The sequence below is a fragment of the Anthonomus grandis genome, chromosome 13, assembly GCF_022605725.1.
Source record: "Anthonomus grandis grandis chromosome 13, icAntGran1.3, whole genome shotgun sequence".
Classification (NCBI taxonomy): Eukaryota; Metazoa; Arthropoda; class Insecta; order Coleoptera; family Curculionidae; genus Anthonomus; species Anthonomus grandis.
Window position 1 is genome coordinate 7,433,069 of NC_065558.1, and position 13,092 is coordinate 7,446,160.

Below are 13,092 nucleotides of genomic sequence, written 5' to 3' on the forward strand. Positions count from 1 at the left end.
ATGGAATTTTTGTCTTAGTTGTTTTATGATAATGGTAAATAATATTTGCCTTTAGTAAGGCACTAGCTGAGAAAAAGTCTGCTATTTGTGTGATGTTAATATGTTAACAAGATACATATACATATGTACATAGGTAGGTATTTTTAAATTAAATTTTAGCTGGAAGGTTTATATGCAACACATTTAAGAGTAGGTGTCATCGGCTTTTATATATTTATATATAAAAAGATATATGTATGTATTATTATATACATATGTAGGTACCACACATACGTCCATATTTTATAAAGGTATTATACGTAGTATAGTCGCCGTCCATTATGATAGTCTGGAATAAAATATAAGATTTTTAAGGGTTTTACTACTACTATATTATGCACTTGCATGGGTAAACCAGTCCATAAAAAGACAGATAATTGAAAATTAAAGTCATTATTCTTTGTCACATAAAAATACTGTATACCTAAATCAACCTTAATATTTTTATCTATGTACAATGTTATGTACCTGCACATATGCATAGATACATATGGTTTAGGTATATACATATATGTTTATTAAATTAAATAATGTTTATTCTGTATTTATTTGCATGACACGACAAATTAATTAGGGAATATTCTGAACTTTTCAAAGCTTTTAAACAACCGTAATTAATAATGAATAATACATAATAATGTAACTTTTCTATACCTACTTTCTTTTATTATTGTTATTGCTCACCTTCTAATATCCCTAGGAAACGAAAATAAACTTTTCCAGTGATGCTTTTGGCAAAACAATGTGACCCCTATACACACAAAAAGTTGGCATTTTAGTGTTTTTTTTTTTTTTAAGTTTTTAGCACAACACAAATGAAAGAAAAAACAAGCAGAATTAAAAGAGAAAAGAAAACAAACAGAGTTAAACTCCAAAACAAGGTAATGTGTAATACCTACTTAACAAAAATAAAATAAAAAACAGCAAATTACACAATATTGCAAATATACACACTAACGCTCGTACTAATACACTAATTATGACCCGATATCCCACGTGGGCGACGACAGTTGTACCCGTTAGAATGGGGGTAAATGGGAGGAGCCTGAACAAAAAACCGGTTCGGTAAAAAGGGCTAGCCTTCGCTTCTGTGAGATCACTTATTCTGTGCTAAAAACCATTCATGAATATTTTTATTGCTATTGCCTATCATGTCCAACACAGAAGTGGAGTACCTAGTAACATTTTTAATTTATTAGCAGAAAATAAATAATACACAATTTCCATATAATATGGCATACAATATTTCTCGACCGATTACTAAACTGGCAAAGTCAAGTCAATACTAGCATAAAAATACCCAGTAACAAAAACAAAATTCACACACACTAATTGGTGTAACATCATATTTAAAATATTGTCGCTGCACTTATATCAAGATTAAAAATTTACAATAAGAGGTTGTAATACTTTATACATAAATATGTTTTACACATTGTCAAAAATAGACAATCCGACTTTAATAATGATGATAAAAAAGATATACCCGAACAATCTTTTTTCCTCATATATCTTAAACCAGGTAAGAGATTCATTCAGTATTCAGGTTTTATTACTTATAAAGAATAGTTCAGATGGCTCAAATTGAGCTTCTTTTCCCAAATTATAGAAATACACTATTGCTCACAATTTTAATCAATTAGATGGATTAAAGCATGCAGAGAAAATTTTATAGAACAATTTTTAAACTGGCCTCCCATTTACCACATACAATAAACTCAGTTGATTAATATGATTGAAGTTTCCTCCTTACCTCCACCAGTGAGTACGGGAGCGGCATCTAAATCAAATGGTATGTCAGTGCGAGCAATCAATCCTTGTCTCAACAAATAACTAACGAAATCTCTAGCTGCGTTACTCTGAGCGTCTTTCTTGTTGGTAGAATTCCCCGCTCCTACATAGCTGTGTCCACTGATCCGGACCTCACATAAAAACCTTTGCCTATGCCTCGGCCCTAAAATTACCGGAAATTCTTAATATTGTGAAAAGAATATGATGTAAGGAAAGTGTTACCTGTGGGACGCACTTCGAAATTCGGCTCGATCTTGTTCTTTTGGCAGTATTGATGCAAAAAGGATTTGGCGTCCGACATTGTGATAATTTATAGGTTATGATTTTTTTTTTTGGCGAAATTAAACGTTCGCTTGTGCGGTACAAGCGCCACACGACGCACGGATCGTATATTAAACGTATAAAATACAATTTAGCTTGGAAATTATTAGGAGGATTAATGGAAATACAGGTAATACAAACAGACGAGTCGGCGAAAGTAGAAACGGCTAATGGACGCAACTGTCAGTACTGTCACTGTCAAATGTCAGATGGATAGGCCTGAGAAAATTGGGGCACTGTTGTCAGCTTTCGTTAGAATTCCCTATAAATTATATTTTTTATTTCATATTAAAACGGACTGCAAAAGCAAATAACTAAGAAACTATAGTGAGTTTATTAAAAAATATTTCTTTATCCACCGCATATTAAAAAATAACATCATCTGACATCGATTTTTTTGATTACAATGTCGGCGGTGTTGTAAGGTAACGTACAAATTGTTTATAGTTTATGAAAAGTGGTTAATTATATATGTTTAGGTCAAAATTAAGAACAATATTTGATGAAAAGCGTCGCAATGTGGCAACACTGCACCTTCACGTGATCCAAACTGACACTGACAACTGTCACTTTCTAGAACACTGGCGTCAGTGCTGCCATGTCACATCCAAATTCTTTTAGTCAAGTTAAAAAATATTTCCGTGGTATTACCAAAAAAGGTCATGTAAATATATATTTTTGATTTAGAAAACAGATTATTAAGGCAGTAGTAAAAAAAACTACCAAAAATTTAGGAAAATTAATTGGCAACGCTGTGCACTACACTCAAGTTGGTTGTCGACCATGTTTTTTCACTCTAGCAATGGCGCCATCTATGTGCCGCTGGAGATTCTAAGAATAAAACTACTTGAAGAAAAAAACAATTTATTTAATATTAAAAAATAAGCATAATTTAAATAATCAAACGGATATTAGCGCTTCATATCGGGTACAGAAGAGTCCCACTGAGCCTTATAAAAATTCCCCGCGTAAGCCTTGCCCAGGTTGTACTTCTTAGCGAACCTTTTGATCAAAAAATTCCTTCGCTCAGTATCCAAATTCTCATCGGTTACGTGGATTTTCTCGTTATGTTCGAAAACGATGAAGATGTACCGGTGAAGCCCCGAATGCTTCGGGGGTCTCGAACCAACGTAAGCGGTGATAGTTTCACCGGTAGACAAGTCGTTTCCTTTGATGTTTACCACCAACCAGTGATTAATTTCCCTAAAATCATAAAGTATAAAGAATTTTGGGGAATTACACATTGAAATAGTGAAGCCCATAAACGGGGGCAAACCACTAAGCATAGATCAATATTTCTTAGATTTGAAGGCTCCGTAAACGCCATTAGAACATTGAGAGCGCCCTCTGAAGGTCGAGAAGCAACACTAACCGGATGTGAGATTGGGTTTGTGACGGCGGGAAATTTGATTGTGGCGCCAAATTTGAATTTCGCGTTGGTACCGTCTGCTTAAAATTAGTATAAGATGTGTGGTTCTTTCAAAAATTACAGTAGGCAAATTGAAATTTATTTTTCATATTAAAAAAAGTAGTTTTTTTTTTTAATGAAATCATTATTGCCTTTGGCTTTTTATATATTCTTTTAGGTTTAAATGATTTATTTCTTCCAGGCAGTTGAAAAAGAAAACAAATAAAGCAAGTTGAGATTGTAAAACTCTAGGGAATGGAAAGAACCCAGTTTCAAGTGCCTGGACGATTAAATCATTCTTCCTCTTCTTTTTTCCATATTTTCTTGCACGTTATAAGTCCTTGGGTTTAGATCATGACCCCTATTATTGCCCCGGAATACCCTTTGACGTTATTCACGCCATCTTTGTGGTAGTTTAACGACTACCGACCGTTCAGTCCTCCGTCCGACTAAATAATTAAATCATTCAGTTGAAACGACAAAATCGAGAACCGTTTAGTACTCCATCCGACTTGTGTACTCAACTCTATTAAAGAGTTGAAATTACTGGCAAGTAAATGGATTGAGGGTCTAGGACTGATGAGCGATTTTAGGACTCTGTCTTTCGAATTAAATTATATACGATTTACTAATATTGATTATTAAAAACATTGAAACATATTCTTGGATTTGGTTTTGAGAAAAAACCTATTTAAGCCTAAAAACTACAATATTAACTCATCCACATCTGCCAAGACTTTGTTGAATGGTACTCAAAAAATATTCCAGGAATCCATATAGTATAGAGTCATAATAGTGATTTAAATCTCGTAGATATTAACATTCCAGGAAAAGATTAAATAATTTTTTAAAGTTAATTCCAGGGACCCTTAGTAAATCAAATTCCTGGAATAAAGCCATCAAGTTATCAAAGGATATTAAATTCCAAGGAGAGAATAATACTATAAATGAACAGGAAAAAGATGGAGTATATTTAAAATATTATTCCAGGCACCGCAGTAAATGAGATTCCTGGAATAAAATTCCAATTTATCTAAAGTGTCAAAAATTCTTGGAATTTCTCAATAAGACTATCAAGTTATTAAAGTATATTAAAATTATTCATTAATATTTATGAAATAATCTCTATAATTCCATAATCCTGAAATTCCTCAGACTAGTACTATTATTTAGAATCCTATGCGAATTTTTAAAACTACAATAGGCTAACCATAATTTGGTATTAATATAGGTTCACACGATATGTTTTGGCTTTTTGCACTATCGGAAAATTGTTATTATTATTAAAACGTGGAATAGCTCTTCAATGTATTCTCCAAGACTTTTCGATTTTGATGTGTTTAAGTCCAAATTATGATTTAAAACTATTATAGTTTTTGTAATACTGAGACCATCATATAAAGAAACGTTCCACTACTACTTTCGGTAGAACCTTGAATCTGGTTATACAGTGAGAGCCAAAAGTCCGGAATAAATTCATTTAAAATTCAGGGGTATGTTCAAAAAAAAAACGCTCGGACACGTCGATTTTTATTTTTAACTGCGGGTTTTCTTACTATAATTTTATGTATACAGGGTGGTCCAAAAATAAGTTACGACCATCAACTTCAATTTTTTAAATGGAAATACCTATTTTTTATTTTGTATTCTTAAAGAACAGAAAATTCTAGACATATTTCATGTACAATGTCCTATACCTATCTTTATTTGTTTTTAAGTTATTGACAGTTGAAGATCGGCATATATGCACTTTTGACATGTTATAAAATCCAAACGGTTAGACATAGACAAATGCGGTTTGCATTTTTAATCGAAGCTTTTTTAAAACCATCATAGTAAGTGTCAACAGGTACTGAGAAATTTACGGTTGAATTTATAAAAAAAACATTCAAAATATTAATGTATTCTCTCAAAACGTTGCGTATCATTTCTTGAGGTATTCGTTGATTCTCATTTCTTATATTATTTCTCAATTCTTCTAAATTGTTGGGTTTATTTACATACACTCTATGCTTTAAACAATCCCACAAAAAGAAGTCCAAAGGAGTCAAGTCGGGAGACCTAGCAGGCCACTACAATTGACCCCTTCGCCCAATCCATCGACCCGGAAATACCTCACTTGAATATTGGCGCACGGCTCTGCTGAAGTGTGGCGGCGCGCCATCTTGCTAGAACCAAATTGAAGCTTCTGGAATATTGGGATTATTTGCATTTGGAAACATAAAGCGGGAATCAGTTCGTTCCTTAAGAATTCCAAATAACGTTGACCTGTTAAGGTACCTTCGAAGAAAAATGGACCTATGACTCCATAGCAACCATAGCTTTTAAAAATGAAGCAGAACAACTGCCGTGGCATGATATATATTATACTTATAATATTAATCGCAATACTAAAAAATAATATTACTTACTTAATTAATAAATATGCACATTTTAAAACTACAATATTACAAGAGAAACCTTTTACTCCCTGGATCACGAGCAATATAAAATTTTTAATGAAACTTAGAGATAAGGCACGTCACAAATATTTAAAACAGAAAACCTCCTGGGAATTTAAACTACTACAGACAGCTTCGAAATTTCACTAAAGTAGAAAGAAAACGGCATATTTCAAACAATTTTCCTTAAAAAAAGGTAAAGATTTTTGGAATACCGCTAAAAAAATTAATTTTACAAAAACTAAAAACAATCCTCTACCAGAAACACTAAATAATGCAGTAGACCTAAACTCATTTTTTTCTAACTCCGTGGCTTTTACAAAATCAACCTCAAATGAAAAAATTGACTTCTACAAAAATAATAAACTAAATGTTAATCAGGAAGAGTTTTATATCAATTTAATTGATGAGGAAAAAACTGCGAATATTATAAAAAACATTGGAAGTAATGCAATGGGAGTTAATGAAATTTGTATTAAAGATTTAAATATATGTCTTCCTTATTGTTTGGAGGCTTTAGTTAATATTATTAATAGTTGTATTTTGCAGAAAATTTATCCTAGTGAATGGAAACAAGCTATTCTTATTCCTTTACCTAAAATTTTCCCCCCTGAAGAATTTAAAGACATAAAACCAATAAGCATTTTACCAGTTATATCAAAAATATTAGAACGTCACATTTATAATGAACTCTCTAAATATTTATATAATTTTAAAATAATTCCTGATTGTCAGTCGGGATTTCGAAAATCTTTTAGTACTACAACAAGTCTCATAAGCCTTATTAATGATATTAGAATTAAAGAAGACAAAAAACAGATAACTTGCTTAACCCTACTTGATTTTAGTAAAGCATTCGACACCATTGATCATAAATTACTATTAGCTAAATTACACTATTTTGGGTTGTCAACAAATGCCATTATATTTTTCCAATCTTATCTTGAGCAAAGTATATAGATTTCAATAAGTAGAATCACTTCTTTGACCGCCTCAAAATGCCGCCTTTTTTATAAGCGGTCGTAAATCACTTGTAAACTACGCCGGCACCCCTCGCATGACAGGATACAAGTCCGTCCACACAGTTGACATTAGAAATGCGTTTACGGGGGGCAATAAGGAAAGTATTAAGTTTAATAATATTATTGGGTAAAATCAAGGTTTTTTTATTTTAAAATATTTTGATGAGTTTTGACCCTTATTCATTGTGACACATAAAATAAACAACAACTAGGTAATAGGTAATATATTTATGTATGCATCCAGTCGCCATTTTTTCTTTGCTTTTATTTCTTTTTATAACGCTAATAAAACGCTTAAATTTCAGTCAAAACCTTAGGAACGTTGTTAAGAAAACTAGAATCCCGTAAAAACTCTTTAATCTTAATAAAGGCGTACCTAATATAAAGGGTGTAAACCTAAATGTATACCTTAATTGCCGACTAGTTAAGCTGAATTTATACAGACAAATAGAATAAAATAAGGCCTTATTTGACATTTATGCATTTAAACAGCAAAATAAAATAAAATAAGAAATAAGGAATTACCAATCACATGCCAGGTATATTTCAAGAAATTGACCAATTACATACCAGGTAAATTTTATCTCTTTGTCTTTCAATGGGTTTTCTGACCAAAACGCCGTGCGTACTTTCGTTTTCAAATAAAAATAAAATATTAGTTGCATTTTGGTCAATTTCTTATTTTATTTTGCTGTATAAATGCTTTATGGGGGTTTGTGTAAATTGAACTCTTATTTTAGTCTTATTTTATTCAATCCAGCATTATTATTCTCAATAATAAAAACGTAGGGTTGTACCGATTATCTTTATTTTTTTGATTGACCTGGTTACTTAAGAGGAATCGTTTGGTTCAGACACTTAACTTAGACACCCTTTATTTAATCCTTTACTTGTTTGGGGATTTTTCCAAAATCCACTTTACCTACTATGTAGGTATGTAGAAACCTGGACGTTTATTCTACCTGGAAGTTTATTAGAATGACGTTTATTTCTACCTGGATGTTTACTACCATTTATTATTAAATGGAATATTAATTTGTTGAATCACAGTTGGCTGATCAAAACACATGTAATTAGTGGGAAACTGCAAAAAGGAAAATAATTAAAAAAAAACACTTGATTTATATGTAGGTATTTGATTTATATGTAGGTATATGCATATATTCCTTATTTGTTAATAATCGTAATTGCATTACAATGTAATTGCATTACAATGCACACTTACTATTCTATTACACAGTAAAAAATATTAAATTATAAACAATACATATTTATTTAGAGGAACTATGTACGAGTATAATTTTAAGTCTTATTCTAATCCAAAAAACATTTGTACAATAATTATAAATTTTGCAGTATTTTCAGCTTCGGGTTTTCCTTCTTATTTCCTGTTCTAGTTTTAGTTATTTCTCTATTTGCAAACTTTAGTGTATAATAGATTCTTACTCTTGTAAATAAAGCTAATATATAGTCTAAGGAAAACTGGAACAAGGGTGTGAAAATGGTATTTTTACACATTCTTCTTTTAAATAAATGCCTGCATTATCTTTTACACAAATATTATTAAATTTTTTCGTAAAAACATCCTCTAGTAAGATTATGTATTCATTGAAGCTCTTTGGGGGTACAGTTAATCCCCCAAATCGTCCCTGACTACCCTCGTAGGCTTTTTTTCACAAAAAATTGTAGTTTTATCATGTACATCATCACCTCTGCAAAAATTAATACTATGTTTAATGTTAAAATTAATATCACAACTATGTTTAAAACTACATTTTCGTAATAAATATCCACCAACATACACTAGTGCGTTGCCTTCTTCTGTTTGTAAATTTTGATAATCTTTGCTGTCGATATTTAAAATTGGTGTATAATTTTTTGTTGGATTTAAAACCGATACCCGTTTTACTAAATCTGGAGTTATGGTGAGTAATATATCACTTACATCCGCTAAACAATTGGAACCTTCTTTTTCATCACTAAATGACAGAATATTAAGTTCACAAAAACAAAAAATATTGGCACACTCGGTAAACGTCGAAAATAAACTAAACCGAGTCAACCCTATAACCACATTTCGTCGACGAATCGGTATAAATCGAAAAACTCCGATAGGCGAGAGGGGCGGGGTCGGCAGGTGCGGATGGTTAGTCGAAAAGGGTCGAGTGACTTGACTGTGTTAGACTGTGTCTTGAGGGTCGGTCTCACTGCGTTCGGGTAATCAAAAAGTCAAATTATGAGTTCTCCAACTTCTTGCCTCTTACCATGGGTGTTCCACAAGGATCCATATTAGGACCGTTGCTGTTTTCTCTCTATGTGGCTGATATGGAAAAGGGTCTTCAAAATTCAAAACTCCAACAGTATGCTGACGATTCCCAGGTATATATTGCTTTTGATACTCCAGGTCTGCATGAGGCGCAAAATAAAATAAATACTGATCTACAGAGCTTGGCCGTGTTTACTGAGAATCATAACTTAAAACTTAACGCATCAAAATCGTGTGTAATGTTTGTAACACATAACAAGAGTCAGCTGCAAGAAGTTTCAAACAGATTTAAAGTAGTTCTTAATGGCGAGTCTGTTCCAGTTGTAACTGAAAAACGTAATTTAGGTGTAGTTATTGATTCAAATCTACTTCCAACTTTACTTCCCATATTAAAGTCAAACTTCAAGCCGCCTACATCAGATTAAAGGGCCTTTATCAGTATAAGAAAATATTGCCTTCAAAAATAAAATATTGACTGTGTGATACACTAGTTCTTTCATTACTTGACTATGGGGATATTGTATACGGCGATTCTTTAACTAAATACTTATCGAACAAAATACAAAAACTTCAGAATAGTTGTATGAGATATTCATTTAATATTGCCTCTAGAAACCGCATAACTCCATATTTAAATTCTAATTTAATTCTGAATATGAGCAATAGAAGGAAAGTTCATATGTTTAATTTAATTTATAAAATAATGAAAACCGGACAGCCTGCAAATTCAAGAACTTTATTTTCTAATCAAGATATTCCTTATAATACAAGAAATCCCCATTTGCTTAGAATTCCTTTACATAGAACAGCAACCTTTAAAAAAAATTTTTTATATATTCATGGGCATTCGGATGTGGAATGAACTACGTATTTATATAAAGGAATGTTCGCCTAAAAAATTTATTATAAACTTAAAAAAATATCTCTTAAACACGCAAATTATGGTAACCTAATGTGACCGTATTTTATAAAATGGTATTTTTGTTTTAATTAATGTTCTACACACCTGATCTTGCTAATTGTAAATATTTACTTTAAAATTGAATTCTCCCTCGCCTGGTATCTACCCTCCGTGCTCGCCCCTATACCGTTCTCGCTCGTCTTTGGATTCTTTTGTTTTTTTTTTGTTTTTCTTTTTGCCCAGTTTCATAGCCACTCGCTAGTTCAGTGTAAAATGCACATATTGTCCCTTTTGATTTTGGTATGGACCTTATTGTAAATACATAATATTACGTTTTTTAGAAAATGGTTTATTTAGGAACACGGGTTGTACAGCACATGTACAAGTAATCTATGTACTTGCATGTGTATCGGTTTTTTTATAAAAATCGCGTTGCACTCCGATTACCAAACAAATTGTTGTAATTTTGAATTGTTTGTATATTCATGGAATTTTGTTTTGTATATTCTGTAATAATGTTTAATAATTTTGAATGGTAATAAAAGTTTTTTTTTCATTGATAATGTCGGCCCAAACATTCACAGATTAAGGATATATTGGGTATATGAGCTTTAATCACCCAATTTGGATTGAAGGAAGACCAGTAACGGCAGTTCTGTCTGTTCACTGTACCATTGAGGCAGAAGGTCGACTCGTCAGAAAAAATTATTCTACGAGTAAAAAGACGGTCGTTATGGCAGACATTCATTATAGTTTCGCAAAACTCTAATCGACGATCTGTATCATCTTCGTTAAGTTCGTGGATTAATTTTAATTTATACGGATGTTATTTTGCCTTTTTCAAAATCCTTCTTAAAGATGTTTTTCCAACATCGTTATCTAGTGCTGCCTGTCTAGTCGGTGTATCAGGATTTTCTTTAATGGACAAAACAACATTTAACTTCTTTTCCTCGGAAATTGAGGAACGACCCGATCTGGGTCGATCTCTGACGTGACCTAATTCCCTAAATTTTCTTTCTAGTTTGCTAACGGTTGACTGAGATATTGTCTTATCAGAATACTTGGTATTAAACATTTCACAAACCTGGTGTTGGGTCCTAATGCGATCACCACATCCTATCATAATTAGTATTTCTATTCTCTCAGTTTCACTTAACTTATTCATCTTTTCAGGCAATATTAAATTTTACAATAAACAAGGATAAGACTGCTTGATACCTGTCACTTCAAAAAATGATGACTCATTCAACATCATTGCAACAATGGATGAAAAAACAAGGTTACCTTAGTAAGGGTGTTACATAGTTGCATGAATTATTGTATGTTCAGAAATTCAACCATAAATTTCTCAGTACCTGTTGACACTAACTAGCTAGTGTCACCTAACATACCCCTGAATTTTAAATGAATTTATTCCGGACTTTTGGCTCTCACTGTATATGAATCTTTGTTTTCTAGTCAAATTCGGTGTCGAAAGCCTCGTACAGGTCAAGAGACCCACCAAGAGTGCGATCTGATCTAGAAATGTCATGACTTACCAAATATCGTGACTTACCTATAAATGGGGTTGTCCCTAGAAGGCGCATCAGGATCCACCATACTTAAAGTGTAATATTTATCAGAATCAGCCTCCCATGTCACCTGCGGTTGTTCGATAACCTGCGAAGGGGTTAACTCACCCCCGAATTCCACTTGCAGGTTATTCGGGTAAGTGACGGTTATTTTGGCGGATGGAACCGAGTCCAAGGTGTCCGGTACAACTCCGTCCACTTCCATTGTTTTTTTCTTTTTAAGAACTAGTAAACGCTATACAAAGCAAGTTGGATATTATGACTAAGTTTTGATTTTGTTCGCATACTATCTTATCTCGAGTGCACGATGATATGATAACATCGACGATAAGTTGTGCGGTTAAAATAACGCTCGTATACGTGTAAAAATAGTTGTTTTTAATCAGATCTGGTTTATTTACAAAACGTTACCTATATTAATTTAATAACTAAAATAAACATGTACACAACAAAACTGTTGCCTTAAGCATGAATTAAATTATATAATACGGTCCTGCTGTGGACTGTATACATAATTAATTACATAATACGGGCAGGAGGGTCCGTTTGTTCTCCTTAAATATCACATTTTTTATTGTTATAACGAATTTTGTTGTCAAATGCCCCACAGGTCATCAGTCTTTAGCTGGTTTAATGCTGAAACAAAATGTGACTATCAATTATCACTTTTTCATAAAGAATTTTTTTAAGCACGTTTAAATCAAATTACTTATTTAACTACTTTAACTCGAAGTGAAAACTTAATGACAGTTCTTGTCAAATTGTAAATATCTATGCTTTTGTTTTCAAAATCAAGCAATACATGGTTTGTGAATTTCCTTCTTTTGCGGATTCATTGCCATTTACAAAAGAAGGAAAACCTGCCTTTTTTCTTAAAGAATGAATATCGCGATATGTTATTTGTTTACGGCTTCTCTAATGGAAATTTGTGGAGTTGTTGTGTTAGGGAAGATAGATCTACAAGTACTCACCGCATTGGTGCTCAAAAGATCAAGAGATATAAAATTTGAAAATTTTCAATTTTTGTGGTTTTCTTTCTTTTGCCCATGATATTGATGTGAAAACAAATAGCAATCACAAAAGTACCGCCCTTCTTAGTTAAATCGTCCTAACAACAAAATTCTCTTTTTTTGGCTTATTACATTTTATTAACCTATCAAATGGTATCTACCTCCTTGGCTAAATTAGAGAGTCCTAACTACATTTTTTATGTCTTAAATCCACCTAAATATATGGTTCTATGTGCAGAAAAGACGATAATCCCAAATTAAAATGTCCTATCTATCTTTTTCTAAGTTAAAATGTCCTGAGTGGCATTCCGTTTATAGAATA

The 13,092-nt window shown here is 32.3% G+C and overlaps 3 protein-coding genes across 3 annotated transcripts in view; all 3 read right to left on the reverse strand.

The window, feature by feature from the left end:
• Positions 1 to 2,331, reverse strand: part of LOC126743653 (dosage compensation regulator) — a 37,839-nt gene extending 35,508 nt beyond the window's left edge. The window contains exons 1-2 of the mRNA XM_050450847.1: positions 2,053 to 2,331; positions 1,793 to 1,993 (exon numbers count right to left, since the gene is read on the reverse strand). Of these exons, the coding sequence (XP_050306804.1) occupies positions 1,793 to 1,993; positions 2,053 to 2,131 (280 nt within the window). The 5' untranslated portion in view covers positions 2,132 to 2,331. The remainder of the gene's footprint in view (positions 1 to 1,792; positions 1,994 to 2,052) is intronic.
• Positions 2,332 to 2,998: 667 nt separating this feature from the next.
• LOC126744227 (protein D2-like) lies at positions 2,999 to 12,073 on the reverse strand. Its single transcript, XM_050451584.1, has 2 exons — positions 11,745 to 12,073; positions 2,999 to 3,354 (listed from the first exon to the last, which is right to left on the reverse strand). The coding sequence occupies exons 1-2, from the start codon at positions 11,963 to 11,965 to the stop codon at positions 3,063 to 3,065; spliced, it is 513 nt and encodes a 170-aa protein (XP_050307541.1). The 5' UTR covers positions 11,966 to 12,073; the 3' UTR covers positions 2,999 to 3,062.
• Positions 12,074 to 12,117: 44 nt separating this feature from the next.
• Positions 12,118 to 13,092, reverse strand: part of LOC126744221 (major facilitator superfamily domain-containing protein 1-like) — a 28,146-nt gene continuing 27,171 nt past the window's right edge. The window contains exon 11 of the mRNA XM_050451579.1: positions 12,118 to 12,396. Coding sequence (XP_050307536.1) covers positions 12,391 to 12,396 — 6 coding nt within the window. The 3' untranslated portion in view covers positions 12,118 to 12,390. The remainder of the gene's footprint in view (positions 12,397 to 13,092) is intronic.